Source organism: Mytilus trossulus, chromosome 5 (genome assembly GCF_036588685.1).
Source record: "Mytilus trossulus isolate FHL-02 chromosome 5, PNRI_Mtr1.1.1.hap1, whole genome shotgun sequence".
Lineage (NCBI taxonomy): Eukaryota > Metazoa > Mollusca > Bivalvia > Mytilida > Mytilidae > Mytilus > Mytilus trossulus.
The window spans coordinates 74,029,004-74,047,652 of record NC_086377.1 but is presented as its reverse complement, the minus strand read 5'-3'; the positions used below and the strand labels follow the sequence as shown (position 1 = coordinate 74,047,652).

At 33.2% G+C, this 18,649-nt stretch overlaps 1 protein-coding gene across 1 annotated transcript; it reads right to left on the bottom strand.

The window, feature by feature from the left end:
* Nucleotides 1–6,876: 6,876 nt before the first annotated feature.
* On the bottom strand, nt 6,877–14,981 carry LOC134717462 (uncharacterized). The gene is made up of 7 exons (XM_063579992.1): nt 14,442–14,981; nt 13,250–13,280; nt 12,414–12,685; nt 11,922–11,949; nt 10,319–10,642; nt 8,553–8,843; nt 6,877–7,500 (listed from the first exon to the last, which is right to left on the bottom strand). Exons 1-7 carry the CDS (start codon nt 14,970–14,972, stop codon nt 7,166–7,168), a joined length of 1,812 nt encoding a protein of 603 aa, XP_063436062.1. The 5' UTR covers nt 14,973–14,981; the 3' UTR covers nt 6,877–7,165.
* Nucleotides 14,982–18,649: the final 3,668 nt, after the last annotated feature.

The window sequence follows — 18,649 nt, the reverse complement described above, 5'->3', positions numbered from 1 at the left end:
CCCTCGGGGCTTGTTTACACGTACCCTGTCGACACACCTGGTCTTGCTGATTTTGGAGTTGATGTGATTCCCTCGGGGCTTGTTTACACGTACCCTGTCGACACACCTGGTCTTGCTGATTTTGGAGTTGATGTGATTCCCTCGGGGCTTGTTTACACGTACCCTGTCGACACACCTGGTCTTGCTGATTTTGGAGTTGATGTGATTCCCTCGGGGCTTGTTTACACGTACCCTGTCGACACACCTGGTCTTGCTGATTTTGGTGTTGATGTGATTCCCTCAGGGCTTTTTTACACCTACCCTGTCAACACACCAGGTCTTGCTGATTTTGGAGTTGATGTGATTCCATCAGGGCTTGTTTACACGTACCCTGTCGACACACCTGGTCTTTCTGATTTTGGAGTTGATGTGATTCCCTCGGGGCTTGTTTACACGTGACCTGTCGACATACCTGGTCTTGTTGTTTTTGGAGTTGATGTGATTCCATCAGGGCTTGTTTACACGTACCCTGTCGACACACCTGGTCTTCCTGATTTTGGAGTTGATGTGATTCCCTCGGGGCTTGTTTACACGTACCCTGTCGACATACCTGGTCTTGCTGATTTTATAGTTGATGTGATTCCCTCAGGGCTTGTTTACACGTAGCCTGTCTTGAAAGTTTGGAGTTGATGTGATTCCCTCAGGGCTTGTTTACACGTACCCTGTCGACATACCTGGTCTTGCTGATTTTGAAGTTGATGTGATTCCATCAGGGCTTGTTTATTACTTTAGCTTATCCCTTCTCAAGATTCGAACATCTGTAAACTACTCTTGTGGTACAGAGTCGAACGATATCAAAGGGTAATTCAAACTCACAAGTCGAAAATAAACTAACAATGCCATGGATAAAAAAAAAGACAGTCAAACAATAGTACACACAACACAACACAGAAAACTAATGACTGATCTGCTTTCCCATCCTGAGCACCTGAGATCACTCCCAGTTAATGGTGGGGTTCGTCCCATTCTGAGCACCTGAGATCACTCCCAGTTAATGGTGGGGTTCGTCCCATCCTGAGCACCTGAGATCACTCCCAGTTAATGGTGGGGTTCGTCCCATCCTAAGCACCTGAGATCACTCCCAGTTAATGGTGGAGTTCGTCCCATCCTGCACACCTGAGATCACTCCCAGTTAATGGTGGGTTTAGTCAAATCCTGCGCACCTGAGATCACTCCCAGTTAATGGTGGGGTTCGTCCCATCCTGAGCACCTTAGAACAGTCCCAGTAAATGGTGGGGTTCGTCCAATCCTGAGCACCTGAGATCACCCTGGTTAATGGTGGGGTTCGTCCCATCCTGAGCACCTGAGATCACTCCCAGTTAATGGTGGGGTTCGTCCCATCCTGCGCACCTGAGATCACTCCCAGTTAATGGTGGGGTTCGTCCCATCCTGAGCACCCGAGATCACTCCCGGTTAATGGTGGGGTTCGTCCCATCCTGAGCACCTGAGATCACTCCCAGTTAATGGTGGGGTTCGTCCCATCCTGCGCACCTGAGATCACTCCCAGTTAATGGTGGGGTTCGTCCCATCCTGAGCACCTGAGATCACTCACGGTTAATGGTGGGGTTCGTCCCATCCTGCGCACCTGAGATCACTCCCAGTTAATGGTGGGGTTCGTCCCATCCTGCGCACCTGAGATCACTCCCAGTTAATGGTGGGGTTCGTCCCATCCTGAGCACACTCCCAGTTAATGGTGGGGTTTGTCCATCCTGCGCACCCGATAAATCTGTTTATTATATGTATATTGCGAGCCTTTTTTGCTTTCAATGTAAAGAAAAACAAATAATATCAATACACCCGATGTTGATCTTTTTACAGTTTAGGAGATTCGTTGAGTTTTTGTCTTTTTCCTTGGAATGATGAGACTTGAACATCGTTGAAATACAGTTGCCTAAATTTGTTACCTAATACCTTAACCACAGAGCTCTGCCTTAACCAGATGATTTTTTTAAGAAGATTATCCATTGAAGAAGAAATTGAGACATTCAAGTGTTTTATACACATGTCAATGTTTTATTGGCAGATGAAACGTCGAAAAGAAAAGCCAATATCCATTAAAATATGTATTTCTAATGCAATTATTTTGTATCAATGGTTCTGGTTGGATGACAATAAGCGTAAATTCTCTATCTCCCTGTCTGTAACTAATGAAGCCGACATTTTGAATACCAGAATGTATTGACATGTAATTTCACCAATATGAAGCCAAACAAATGAAATAATGACTAAAATTTAAAGATTTGTTTATTTTGCATTAGTATAGTGATAACTGTACTGTATTTGAAGTTTTGCGGACGTCCATCGGTAATTTTATTGTCGTAAATATCCATTTACCTGTCTCCGCTATGCGTCGCCAAGTAAACTAAATTTGCGACAGTAAAACTACAGACAGATGTCCGCAAAGCTTCAAATACAATACAGTTATCTCTGAAGTATAAAGACTAACTATTAATAGATAATCGTTTGAATATATTCTAGAAGGCATTTTGTTTTGTACGATGATTTGAAACATCTGCTATCTAGGCAATTGTTTGATTAGGGACTTGTAAAATATACAATGATATTTTGTCGCCGCAAAGGAACCTTTATTTTCATCAGGTTTTCTTCATCTTTGAATGAATGTTTCTACTGATAAACAGTATATCCCTTTCATTGTTTGAAAAAGCTACCGGTCAAACTAACGGTGTTGATGCTGCTTTGAAATTATTGCACAACGAATAAGAACAAGTTCATGTATGTAGTTTTGTTTTTACCTTTAAGGGTATACGTAGTAGAATATTTTTAATACGTATATACAAGTAGAAGATACAACTAAAACACAAATAGTGCTACAATAATCACATCAACAACAAACACAACGGTTTCATAACATATTTAATTTGTAAATTACAAAGTCACTAGGTATTTACAATAAAACAGTTGTGGCAAAATGTATAAGGATTGAAAAAGTTTGACAATTATGACACATCAGGCTTAGGATTTGTTTTATACACGTATGGAGTGATTGAGTACAAGGAGAAAATTATCAAGCATGAAATCGAACTATGACTGTTGCAAAATAATTTTTGACAAAACATAATCAATATTAAATATTATAGAATATATAAACATGTTCACATAAAATCAATAGAAATAGTTAATAATGGAATTAAGGAATAAGTGGAAGAACATAAAATAACTATGAAACACTGTCTCAGGTACAGGTAAGGGTATGGTTGAATGCCCACAGTATGTTTAACCCCGCCACATTCCCAAGTCAGGAGTCTGTAGTTCAGTGGTTGTCGTTGGTTTAAGTCTGTCATATTTGTTTTTCATAAATTGTTTTGTCATAAATTAGGTCGTTAGTTTTCTCAATTGAGTTGTTTCATATTTGTCATGTTGGGGCCTTTTATAGCCGACTTTACGGTATGGGTTTTTCTCACTGTTGAAGCCCGTACAGTTGCCTATATTTGCTTACCTCCACTTTATTTGAACTTTGGTGGATATATATAGTTGTCTCATTTGCAATAATATCCTATCTCCTTATTTTTACATACACAAATTTTGATATTGGCGATGAAAGGAAAAGGGGGTTAAATTTTGTAAAACTGACAATGAATATTGAAATTCCAATTTTACACACTCGACTCCTTCAAATTATTAAATAGGCTTGTGGGTACAAAAATTTCAGCAAAAAAATAAACCTTTATTTTTTCATTACCAATTTTATTTATTACACTACTAGTTATTACTTTATGATATGGTACAAAAATCAACCCAAAAAAAATATTCGTTTGGCCCCAGATAACTTTTTAAATGTTTATATCATTGAAAAAGCTCCAAATTATCTCCCTTTGGTGCAAAAATGCCTTTTTTTGGCATTAAATTTGAAATATCTTTTTTAACTCATCAGTGACCTATATTTTTTATTAATGTTTTCAAATAAGCTGTACATAAACTAAATAATTGTAAAATTTAAGCGATTTCTGTAATTAGGTTATTTTTTTATTTCGATATTACCTCTATTTCTCCTGTTAGTTCAACAGAAAAAAGGACATTAACAAAAATGTATGCTTCTTTCAGAGGCAAATTGTGAGCTTAACTGAACGGTGACCCCATTTTTTTATTTCATTTTTCTTTTAAGTATATGATAAAGTTCATTTATGAAAAAATATAGCGAAATCCTATATTAGAATAAAAATTGATTTATACCCAGGAGCCCCCTTAACAGACGTACAACATAAAAAAACTCATAAAAGATTCCAGGCTTATCATTGTGAGCGTCATTGTATTTTTTGTTTACAAAACAGTAAAATATCAGAAAAACAAGGAAAATTCAAAACGAAAAATTCCTTTATCAAATGACAAAATCTAAATCTCAAACTCATCAAACGAATAGGAAGTCATATTCCTGACTTGTTTCAGGCATTTCCTTATGTAGAAAATGGTGAGGTAAACCTGGTTTTATAGCAAGCCTAACCTCTAACTTGTATGACAGTCGCATAAAATTCCATTATATTCACAACAATGTGTGAACAAAACAAAGAGATAAAAAATTAAATGTCAAACATAGAGGTAAAGCAGTCAACATTGTGTTATAATCTTAATCTCTATAAAACAAACAGACAAACATAGAGGTATAGCAGTCAACATTGTGTTATAATCTTAATCTCTATAAAACAAAAAGACAAATATGTCAACAAGGAAAACCTAATGACATATAGACCAAAGCACATAGGCAAAAATATACAAGAATACAAAAATGACAATAGCACAATAACACAATGGCGGGATGTTTAAGTACTGAGCCACACACAAAAGATCCCAAAAGGGTATTACCAAAAAGGGCTAAACAGCAAAAGTAATTTACAAAGAGATATATAAGAACACTACAACACGTAATTAGGATGATAAACAACGTCATTGACTAAATGCTATACTTCCAGACATCATGTATTATTTATGCAGTTGAATATGTATCAACAAGGTTTTGGTATCTTCTGAAGAACCTGAGCAAACGACTCATCAGTGACGAATGAAAAAGAATCTTAAAAAGGCAAATCAAGCAAGAAATTGTATAGCATTGCGCTAAAACACCACCAAACAACACATGGTGCAAATAGCCTGACTTGAAAGAGGCAAAACATTTGCTTGGTAGTAGGTTTTCAAATGTTTTTTGACATTTGATATGTTATCAACTATTTGAAAATATAATATAACCAAACAATTATCACTGATCTGTTTGGATTTAAAATCCATTTTTTTCTGATGGATGAAAGATAAGTTCATTTGACAGAACAGATGTGTCAAAAACATTCTTTGTGAAATACCATGTTATGTTAGCAACAACTATATTTACATAATAAGAGCATATCGTTGTGAAATACCATGTTATGTTAGCAACAACTATATTTACATAATAAGAGCATTTCGTTGTGAAATACCATGTTATGTTAGCAACTACTATATTTACATAATAAGAGCATATCGTTGTGAAATACCATGTTATGTTAGCAACAACTATAGTTACATAATAAGAGCATGTCGTTGGGAAATACCATGTTATGTGAGCAACAACTATATTTACATAATAAGAGCATTTCGTTGTGAAATACCATGTTATGTTAGCAACAACTATATTTACATAATAAGAGCATATCGTTGTGAAATACCAAGTTATGTTAGCAACAACTATATTTAAATAATAAGAGCATATCGTTGTGAAATACCATGTTATGTTAGCAACAACTATATTTACATAATAAGAGCATATCGTTGTGAAATACCATAGTATGTTAGCAACAACTATGTTTACATAATAAGAGCATATCGTTGTGAAATACCATGTTATGTTAGCAACAACTATATTTACATAATAAGAGCATATCGTTGTGAAATACCATGTTATGTTAGCAACAACTATATTTACATAATAAGAGCATATCGTTGTGAAATACCATGTTATGTTAGCAACAATTATATTTACATAATAAGAGCATATCGTTGCATTTTTGTTCAAAACTATGTTTATGAAGAGGCATTTTTATTTACAAATGTACATATAAAAGTAGCTGTTTGATAAACAAAATATACAACAAGTTAATGTCAAAAAATTCAGAAACACCTTAAGGAGAAGATTCGGTCACTGAATTAGTTATTTAATATGTGCAAACTTTATTATTCATCAGACTTAAAATTTAGACCTAAATTGACTATTAAGGTAACATTGAACAGCTTTAAGAGATTAACATACACAATTATGATTGAAATGAAATTGATAATAACCTAATTGCAGCTATGTAGGTTATTAAAAATTTATCAAAATAGTACATATAGTATAATGTATCAAGGTATGACATTTCCTTTAGGTTGCACTTTGTAAATACAGCTGTTTCACAAACAACGCCTCTTTTGGGATATATACTATTGATAGATGTTTTGTTTACCTACTGGTTCCCAGATATGATATCTATGTTTCATCTCAAAGAGACACATCTTGGGAACTTTACCAGTATGAATACACATGGATAGCGGCCAAATTAAATTCTGAGAAGGACCAAATGTTAAGTGAGAGGAAGTACATAATTTTAGTATACATGTAGGTTTAAATTCTTGGAAGTTTGAGGCATATAAATGTTGAAAATATGCCGCACAGCCATATATTTTGACCTTTGAAAAAACAGTAGTGCATATGAACTTTCCAATAACTGGTTCTCAATAATTATATTAAGATACATTAAAATTATTTTATATGAATATAAAATATGTCATGACTGCTTCATAATTAACATATCTGTTATGGAACGAACACTCGTAGGGGGATTTGTGTTTCAAGAATGAATACTCGTAAAAGGGGTACATATTTTATCTTTTTCCTTGCCAAGCATGACACTCACAAATGACATATGTTTAATATAAAATATTGTTATCAATAATATATTGTTATTCATTCACTTTGATGGTTTAAGTGACCAAATCATTGATCATAGGATTGACAATACCTCCTTCTATTCATTGTTTACATGTGTTTGTCTTAGCGGTTTAAGTGACCAAATCATTGAACATTGGATTGACAATACCTCCTTCTGTTCATTGTTTACATGTGTGTGTCTTAGCTGTCTTTGACTTGTTGTATAAAGTTTTTATTTTATTTTGAGCATTTATGAAGGGTTGCCATATCTGTGCTAGTAACTTTTGTCTTCTCTATTTGATCTGCTAGATCTGCATAAATTGAGTCTTTTCGTAGGGCTTTGAGGAATTCATTAAATCCCTGTTCATTTTTACGCAACAGCATGTCCATTAAATTCCTGTTCTTTTCCTGTGGGGTTTTACCAGATTCTATCTTCTTCCCATCATCAACTGACAATACCTCTTTTGATATTAGATGATCTACTATGTTCTCGTGTTGTATATCAGTGATGACCGTGAGGTAGTTCTTTTGTAGACGAACTTTATATAATGGAAAATTCCACTCTGATAAGCCTACAAAATACAAAAAAATAATTTTCTTAAGATAGTGCTATTGACCTTTTATGACTAAAGATGAGGTTAAATTCAGAAAAGCGATTTGGACCACATGAAATTTATAACGTGTTTCAATTTTTTTTTACATCACTTGGTCAATACCTCTGCTGGTGGATTATATGTCCCCTAGAGTATCATTAGCTTAGTATTCAGTACTTTGCTACTCACATGATTTAAAACAAACCCTTCTTAAATTTACCGTTTATATTTTTTTTAAATTATGCAGAAACTAACGTTTCAACTCATTCGGGCAAAGTTGGCATTATATGGATTTGGCCATTTTTCAGTACTTTCAGGTATGTAGCCCTTCTACTGTTTTAGTTTTATTCACCCTTTTTTAAAAAAAATCTAATGTCTCATGAATAAGTGGAATACCCACATAGAATGTAGTGTTGATAGATTTTACATTTCTTCAAATAAATTGAGATGTATGCTCTGAATTTATCAAACACATATGATAAGCGTTTGACATTCTAAAGAGAGCTGGTAAACATACTTATTCACAATTTATAGTTAATTGCCAATTTGTTTGTTATTCTATTTTCTCTCACTTTGATTTTTTTTATAGTTGACCAAAACTAATGCCTTTGCATTATATATGTTCACTATTCTTTTCTACAGTTGGATCTAAGAAGCGAAATTCATCTGAGGTCATATTTGCCTGATTCGTAACTGATTCGAACTGTGACTTCATTATAACTGTAGAAAAGAATCTTGATCTCAATGCCTGAGATCATAATTACTCAATGGTGCAATGTCTAAGATCATACTTACTTAACACAAACTGAAATTCGTCCTGAAAGACTCATCATATATACCAGTGACCTACTTTGGTATGCAAGTAAAGTAGTATACTTATGATAAATTAAATACGACGCAAATGATCTGGTAAATAGTCTTTAGAATCAAATACATTATATCTATTTTGAATGAATATATAACAAGATTTAAAAATGTTTTCAGTAAAAATCCTTCTGTGTTTGTGTTTATAATAAACCCGTCAGACATACCTTCATTTTCCGCAGATGCTGATGTTGGACTTGGACTGAAATCACATTTCAAATCATTAGCGATATCTTCGTATCCATAAATACGTAATCCATCAACAAACACACTGTAAGCAGGTTCTCTCATTTTGGTCACAATATCCAGCAATGCTTTGTTCTGATCATCTTGTCCAGCATGTTGTTCAATACGACGTCTGTCATCTACTGATATCACCAGATGTGTCATCATATGGTCTACAATTTGGCTGGTTTGTATGTCCTGTATGATTTTGTCTGCATTATCTCTGATTTTATCTGTAATTGTGGTAATATAAAATTTCGTTTAGCATGTAAGTTGACTTAAAATATCAAAATGATTATATTTTGTATTCAGTTAGCATACTGCATTTACTGATTTCTTTTCAAAATATGTATTGTCAAGCAAGCGGAAGGTCTGAACATTAGTTAAAGTTTTGAAATTGCATGCATACAAAATATGGAATATAAAAGTTGAGCACAGCTCAAACTCTCAAGACAGTATCTAATTCTATGGAAGAACCTTCAACTTTAGCCCACAGATATGATATTCCTGTATAAGAAGCAAACTCCCGAAAATGTACATAGATATATAAAGTGATATTCACAGTAAAATAGATATGTTATTTCAAGTTTTCCTAAAGTGTTTATGCCTTTATCAAACTAAATTATACGATGTGTATTGATTGATATTTTGTCACGGGTACATTTTTCTTTAGTAAGTTGTTAATGTTTTTTAACTAAGTTATCAGTACTTTATGCTTGAGTGTTTCTGTTAATTGTTTGTTTGCTTTGTGTCATAAAGGCAACAGTAGTAAACAGCTGTTCAATAGTCATAAATAGATTAAGCGAAAACAAATCCAGGTCACAAACCAAAACCGAGGGAAACACATCAACTATATGAGGAAAACAATGGAACAACAGAAACACTGAAATGCTAAAAAAAACAAATGCCTGCATACATAGAAATGGACTATTCGGTATTAATCTGAAGAGTTAAGCACACAATGCCTTTTATATTTGGTTTTTATATGTTCCTTTTACACAACTGTCACAGGTTAAAGAAAGGATAGTTTTCAAGAATATCCAAAAAATTTCTGACACATATATATGCATTGAATTGACATAAACCAACACTTAACAAAGGAAACGCAGGTCATAACAAATGAAAAAAAATTGGAGCGCATTACTTCACAAGAGTAGTATACCAATACTACTATAAAATGTCAAAGAAATTAAATTAAAAACCAAAAAAAAACAACCTAAACAACTATAAGCAAAGATAAAGTAAACCAACTAAATTTCGCGACTTTCGCGAGTGGGAATAACGCGAATACAAATTATCGCGAATATGTAAAGCTTTGATACTTTCTTACTAAACTATATCAAGTTATTTAGAAAATCGCGAAATTAAATAGCCACGAAGTGAACTAGAAAAGGTAAAACGCGAAATAAAGTTTCCGCGAAAATAAGTTTGTTTACAGTATACAAATGGTTAAAAAGAGATTCCTAGATGATTCCAGATGCCACCTGTATACTTAATTGTCTGAAAATCTACTGAGTGGACTGCTAGTGAATTGTTTTAACATAACTGAATGAACCGCAGTGGATATGGCTGAAAATTGACTGGGAGACTGAACATGACGGAATAATCAAATTTCAGATTAAGATTCATTTACGAATGCTACCTATTCCGTAAATAAAAATCTACTGAATAGCTTCCATGCATGTTTTCTGTCGCGGCATATTATTACCTGTAACAATTTCCACAGCTCTTAATGTTTTTGCATCTATGTTCTTCACAACCTCCTCTAAACAACGTACACCTTTTCTTATATTAACTAAAGCTTGTTTAATAACCCGTATTGTAGGTTTTACTGATCTGTCTTTTCTCCAAGTAAATAACACTTCCTTATTTTGGGCTGTCAAATTGGTACTACATTTGTCGATATTTTCTAAATCCGCTATGGACAATCCGAGTTCTGTTCCAAGTTGAAAAACCATTTTTCCAATCTGTGGTGCTAGCTTGTCTAAAATTTCATCTGTAGGGATACAATCTAATATGTCGTCTGAAATTCCTATAAGAGAATTCAGATTTAAATACATTGTAATCGTGTTAGTGAATAATTTTACATGGACTCATGGACATTAGTCTAAAAGGAACTTTTTAAACACCTTGTTCTTGCTTTATTAAAACAACAAGATTTCCTGAATCTCGATCAACTTTTAGTGTCAAATGGTATTTACTGACTCGATTCTGAACATGGGTTTTTTCTTGTATTCGCATTCAAACTTTTTGCAAATTATACATTAATCAATATTCAATCAGGCCGTTACTCACACTGCCAGAAATCCAGAAAATCTTTTCCTTCAAATGATGTTTTAAACAATCATTGTATTTTCTAGGACTGGTTTTAGCTGACATGGACAACACAATGGGTGCCTCGTGTGGAGCAGGTTCTGCCTACCCTTCTGGTGCACCATAGATCACACCCAATGGTTAGTGGGGTTCGTGTTGCTGAGTCTTTAGTTTTCTGTGTTTTGTTTTGTATACTATTGTGTTTCTGTTTGTCCTTGTCTTTTTTAGCCATGGCATTGTCAGTTTATTTTCGACTTATGAGTTTGAATGTCCCTCTGGTATCTGTAGCCCCTCTTTTTAAAAGGTCTGTTTGTAAAATGCTTATCACAGAATACACAATTATTATCAGCTCAGTTAACTTTTAAGCTGGCATGATTCAAATCAAACGTTTTTTCTATTTCAAGTATTTGTTGATATGTTTAGAATTTATTACGGAAATAAATTTCCCTCAGGCAAAATGGACCTTTCAAGGATTTTTCTAGGTCCTTTTTGTCATACTGTTTCCCTTGTGAACAGCCTTTGAAAATTTACTTTCTTCACATACTAACAAGTGCACACTACAATGTGTTATGAGTGAATGACAAGAAAGCAAAGGGGCATACATGATCACAAGCCAAATCATTGGTCTAGTAAGAGTAAAAAAAAACTGATCATAAATTGACAAAACATCCCTTTCGATATCAACCCTGTTTGTGTTTTTCCTAAACACAACAATTAACAAACACAATTCATGTTTATGCTTCTGTCAACTTAATTTCTATGAGAATACGTGCATTACTTGACAACATATGCAGTTTTATGATTTTAAACTGAATGTAAGACATTAGTTAATAAGAAGAATGAATAGACAGACACAGCACTATAGCCAACCCCACACTACGTTTGACCATGGGTTAATAAAGTCACTGTTAAGCATCATTTCTGTTGACAGTACAGTAAAACAAAAATACTAGATTTCGTTTAAAGTACATGAATATCTTAAGATACAGTTTACTCACTAGATTTCACTTGTTTTCTTCTCCTGACCTGAAAATAAAATCATATAAAACTGTATAAGCATTTATAATAAGATCTGCAAATTTAGGAGTAGTTAAAAAATCAAATTCTTACTATTTTATAGTATTCTTCCGGAGTATCTTTAATAAATGGCGTCAAGTATGTCCGTTTATTTTAAAGAAAAGAAATAGCACATGTTTATATATATATATGGGTCAATTCTCCTGCTATGTCGGCAAAGCTTGGGAAATAAACCCGATGCATATTTAATGAAATATCATTAATAGTTATGTAACACGATATTAAATATCAATTATTGACACTTCTGTAGTTTATGTAAACATTCCAGCGATCTAATTGAGAAATGTAAGTACATGTCTTTGATGTTAGCAGCTATAAAACTTGGAATTTAATGTTGTCAAAATCGTAGCTAATATACTTTGAAGTGACCATAATTGAAAATGCAAAAAACGTTTTATCTCTAAATAGCTTACCATGCATAATGTGTGTGTTGTTATTTTCATTTCTTGCAAACTTTTATCTAGATCTCCAAAACATATTGAATAATTATCTTTCAAGTGAATAAGTGTCAAAAACTTGACCATCTGTGTATTTCCTGTGTAATTCTTGCCAATATCTCTCCAATCTATCTCTTCCATTCCAAGACGAAGTGCTAATTCATGTATCAAGTCTTCCTCACAATTACCAGAAAGACAAAGCAACTCGGGGTTACTTGGAATTTGATCTAAAGAATATTCACTCAAACCTACAAGTTGTATAAAACGTTACATTGTAAAAAGATAGTAATAACTATGTAAATGTGATGATACATTACTAGAACACTATCAGTCAATATTGGCAACAGATATGAATAAACATCCTAACAATATTGGTAAGCAAGCCAACCAACTTTGGACTAACATGGAGTAGTGAAACATGACAAAAACAGTAAAGGTTTATATGCTAGCCAACTCTTATATATATCATGCATATAAACTCATCATAGATACCAGGATTATTTGGGGATTTACGCCAGACGTGCGTTTCGTCTACAAAAGATTGACTTGCTGTCTCATCAGTAACGCTTGAATAATTGGTGATATTTTTTTGTGCTAATGGAACACAAATATAGCCGATACACATTTCAATTCCACAAATGTTTAGAACTGGATTATTGTGAATCTTACTAATGTTTTGTATTTATGTTATCAGCTCACAATATAACTTAAATGGAAATTACATATACTCCTACGATACATATTTTACTCACGAAGGAATTATGATATTTTTGAGATCTTTTAACAGAAAAAGAAAAAGTCAATACATTTACCTGGACAACTAGGATCACACTGCATTTGTTCCTATAAGAAAAGAAAAACCTTTTTATTATTCTACAATTATTTGTAGCTAACGTAATCCAGCTAACATACCAGGAAATAAAAACATAGAATCTGCTTCTAAGTTAAATGTTAGACTAGTGTTGATAACTATGCTGAACAAGTTTAAGCAAGTCACAATTTGTATGTGCCTGTCCCAAGTCAGGAGCCTGTATTTTCGTTATTGTAATTTGTTGGTGAACATCCTACTTTTTTTCGTTCTTTGTTTTATGCATGAATCAGTTCGTTAGTTTTCACTTTTGAATTGTTTTACATCTGTCATTTCATGGACTTTTATGGTTGAATATATGGTATGGGTTTTTCTGATTAGTGAATGCCATACCATGACCTAGCATTGCGAATTTGTCAATTGATCTCTGGTGGAGAGCTTCCTCATTGGCAATCATACAACATCGTCTTGTTTCCATATTAATCATAATATTTGGACTTACAAAGTTACACCAATGAGACTACAACAAATACCTTTATGTGACTTTTTTGGAGGGATTGTATGGTTTGTTGTGCGACCTTTAAATACACTGATTTTGTTGCCCTACCTATTATGACATTTTGAGTAAGTGTAAATTTGCATGGTGGTTGGTGTTGGCATAACAGAAGAACATCATCATGTATAGCAACTGGTCTCTTTTTTTAGTTCGAAAGATTCTCTCAGTTTTGTGTTTTTTACTTCAGTTTGTAAGTTGTAAATGAATTTTCGAGATTTAAACATCATTCTGCTCAATATGTCTTCGCCTAATGTATACTATTCATTACACTGTGTCTGTGAATTGCAGCACATTGATTAGGGGTTTTATCAAATAATTGCTACACTGGCATTACTGTTAATTATACTCGAAAAAGTTACGAAAAAATAACAGATGGAAAGCTAGAGTTGAAAACAAATGATTGTTATCATACTGATGAATAAAATTGTCCTTGTATTTTTTTTTCTTTTATGTTTCAGCATTAAATTTTGCGATTTGATAGGGGACTTTCCATTCCCAATTTTCCTCGGTATTTTTGTATTTGTTTTTTTTATTTATTTCGTTATAAAGAAACAAACCAACTATATGATGTCCAAAAATATCTGTCTTATGCATCCTAAGAAATTATTCAAAATGAAAATAGTTAAAGTAAAGTACATACCAGTTTCTGATTCCAAACTCTCCAGTTGTGTTTAATGTTTTCACCATGTTCGCAAAGACATTCCTCTGTATCTACAACCATATTTTCTTCTGGAGTAAAACAGTTTAATTTTGAGCAGGAATACTCAGTGTGGAATGGTAACTTGTTGTTGGCTTTACAATGGATAGTTGACTGATAAAATTCGGATATTCTCTCCAAAGTAACAAACAAACAATCCCGGACACTGGTGGCTATATCAGGTATTATCAAACCCTTGGAGCGCTTGTGGACTAGGTGCAATAAGATCTTATTTCCTTCTACACAGACAACAACATCATGCTCTTTATCAAATGATAACCCAACAAACCCCGAAAACATAAGTTTCCGTCCTTGGTATTCTTTTAATGTCCACATACTCAGACATGCACATATTAGACGGTTTGGTAAAGCTGGAGGTATGATGGTTCCTTTGAAAACAAAGGCCAAACTTACAGTCCTCTCTGGTGTACATTCTTGTGTCAAGTAATCTGTATCATTTCTTTGTGTAAGCATACAGGGTACAAAGAAGTTTTCTACTGGTAGACGAATTCCTGTTTTTGTATCATATCTCCGTTGTTCGGATACGATATCTAGATGTATCAGCATATCAAATATGTACTCTTTAAATGGTAAAATCTGACGGAATTCTACTTGTTCCCAAATCTGGTAGAGGTCTAATTTTTGAATCATTCCATTTTCAGACATCTTTTTGAAGGTTTTCCTTGTTTTATTTTCTTTGGGCCAAAATGCAACATCTATAAAAATTGAATAAAATATGAAATATTATTTATATTATGAGATTATAGCGATCTATAAAAGCTGCATGATAAAACAATTGGTATCACTCATTTAGATCATCACTGGAAAACACAATTTATCTTAATATTTCAATTAAAAGTCTTTTATATCAGAACACATTTGTTTTTGTCTAGTCTGTTATAACAGGATTTGGTGATCAAAGTTGAATCATTTCCATTTGGAAGAAAATTATCTGAAACAAGGCTTGCATGTGCTGTGAGAAAACTGCTAGATTTCTAATGTCTGCATGGCTTGTACATGTTTTCTGTAAGGGAAACACTAAGAATGATGTATGGCAGTCATCCATGATGACATCTTGTCAGTCAATTACTGTCTATCATATTTGTATTTTCCAGTTTTAAGCACCATTTTTCGGTATAAGGTAGACGTCAATGTTAAATACACTAGATGTGATTTTTTTTCTTTGAAATACTGGTTATTTGAAGATTCCCCGTTCAGACATCAATAAATTTACAGAATTTCATCCTAATGTAAGACTACGTCTACAGCGATTTGAGCAAAATGTATTAAAAAAATTAAAACCATGCCTTATCATGATAGAATATAATGTGGACAAATTAAAGAACCTTAGTGAGCACCCTCACATACCCCACGTCCCCACATTTTCATTGGAGGAAATAAATAAGTGTAAGTAAAACAAATTGTATAAGAAAAATTAATTTCCTGCCAATATGCACATCTAAATAGTATGTCCTTATTATCTACAAAATTTCATGAAATTCTGTTGTGTGGTTTCAGAGGAGTTGAGATGACAAACTGTTGCAGAAGTACATTGAAGCAAATAAGTTCAAAGGGGCTAACTCCTAGAAAAAAAATTGAATCGCAATTTCCCGTCGATATGCACAACTACATAGTATGTCCTCATTATCTGAAAAGGTTTGGTGAAATTCTGTTGTGTGGTTTGAGAGGAGTTGCGATGACAAACTGTTGCAGTGGTACATTAAAGTAAATCTCGCAACCAAGCATTATGTTTAAGTTTCATAAAATTTCGTTGAAGTAAACTTAAGTTGGACAACAGAAACGAAAAAATTCCGCATTTTTTCCATTTGTAAAAGGCATAACTCTAGAACTGTAAAAGGGAAGGCACCAAAATTCAATCTTGATCTTTGTTTTGAGGACTGGTCACTTATAACGATATCTATACAAATTATCAGACTGATCTCGGCCGTAGCTGATGTCACGTGACTTTATAGCAAATCATTTCACATTTACGAAGTATTCTTTATAACAATGTATACAAATAAACTATATGTTATCAAGTTTAAAAAAAAATCGATTTTATGAAATTTTATACATTTTGTCATTGCAAAATGCTGTTTTTCAAAAGATTTCTTGGATTGTTTTTTAAATATTGATCTTTGAACTTTGAGGAATTTGTTCGTTGAATTTTCAGTGGCCGCCATCTTGTGTGATATGGAAACCATTTTACACAACTGGGTTGTTCTTCAAAACGATACGTCTAAGATTAATAATTCATCATTCTTTCAAAATCTTATATTTTTTGTCACCTTAAATCGCTATTAATCAGATTTTATATATACAACAAATGATAATTATACAATTACAATGTAATGTGAAGTACTCAAATAACTACTAGCATCGTATATTTTAGAGATACAAAACTAAGTTTATTGTTGGGAGGTAGCTTTAAACAGGTGGCTTAATTAGTTATCAGTTAAAATCAATAGAGACGAGCCCCGTTAGTATAGAAAGTCCCTGGTTGAGGCAAACTTAAGTAAGAAAATGGAAACAAAAAATGCAGCAATTTACCCATTTATAAAGGGACATAACTCTAGTATAGTAAAAGTGACGCCACACAATTCAAATTTGATCTAAGTATCTGAGTAAACTTCTCGGTTGCCTGCTGCCGTACATCACCAATTAAAAAAAATATTTTCATTCAGAAATTAGTTAAACAAGTGCATGCATTTCACAATTATTAACACTGTGGATAAAAAAAGATTGTTTTTTTAGTAATCATATTACATAAAAATTCTCACATACCAACACAACTATTAGTAAAGGATATAATCAAACAGTCTGTCACGCTCTAATAAAAGGTAAACACATTTTGGATATTGGAACATTTTTACCTGCATTATATATATATGTAGGACTCAAATCTATGGCAGGTTTCAAATCTATGGCAGGTTCCTAATCTATTGTATATGTGACGTCATGCCATCCCAAATCTATGGCAAGTTTTGTAATTTCCTAATCTATGGCGGATTTATGTTATTTCCAAATCTATGGCAAGTTTTGTGCAAATTGAAAACAATGCAGTACATTTTCGAGCAATTACTTGTCTTAAGCAAGTGTAAAGGTAAGACAATGGGAGCGTGTCTATAAACATTTTTGAAATATACATTCCATAATGGTCAACCCCAAAAAAAAAATCATAAAGAAAAAATTTATATGCCTTGATACAGATTTCAAGATTAAAATGATGTGCTCTGTAAAAAATAAACATTTTTAATCTGTGCATGGTAACTGTTTAACACATTCATTTAATCAACTAATAAGACCTTTGAAAAACAAGAAGGCGGCTTTTTTTATAAAAAAAAGAAAGAAAAAAAAAGTAACAAATAAAAATAAACAGTTTGAATTTTCAAATAATATTTATTTTAGCGATATCGTTAATTAATCTTTTTTTATTTAATGACGATTTAAATCAAATCTGTATCCGGTAATTTTTTATTTCACTTTATAAACTTTGCGAGCCGTAGACAGTAAACTACTACCAAAAAGATATAGGAAGAAGTGGTACGAGTGCCATTGCAATTTCTAATAGTAAAAAGTAAAATCACAAAAATACTGAACTCAGAGGAAAATCAATACGGAAAGTCCATAATCACATGGCAAAATCAAATAACAAAACGCATCAAAAACGAATAGACAAGAACTGTCATATTCCTGACTTGGTACAGGCATTTTCAAATGTAGAAAATGGTGGATTAAACCTGGTTCTATAGCGCTAATCCTCTCTCTTTAATAACAGTCTCATCAAATTCCGTTATATTTACATGATGCGTTAAACCATTATAGGTCAACGCCTTCCACAAAAGCCTTGACTTACACCGAACAGCAAGCTATAAAGGGCCCCAAAAACTCTTTTTTCTAAAAAAAATTGTTGTCAGGGAAATATCTTCATCTTGAATGGGGTTCAAAACTATATGGGTGAATTATGGCGTTATTCAATTGTGACGTTATATGTTACTATTTCCCCCAGATGTGCCATAGATTTGGAGAAAACAAAAATCTGGCATAAATTTGAGTTCTTTGACGTTTGTAACGTCACATTTGCCATAGATTAGGAATCTGTCATAGATTGGGAACCCGCCATAGATTTGAGTCCTAAATATATTCACTAC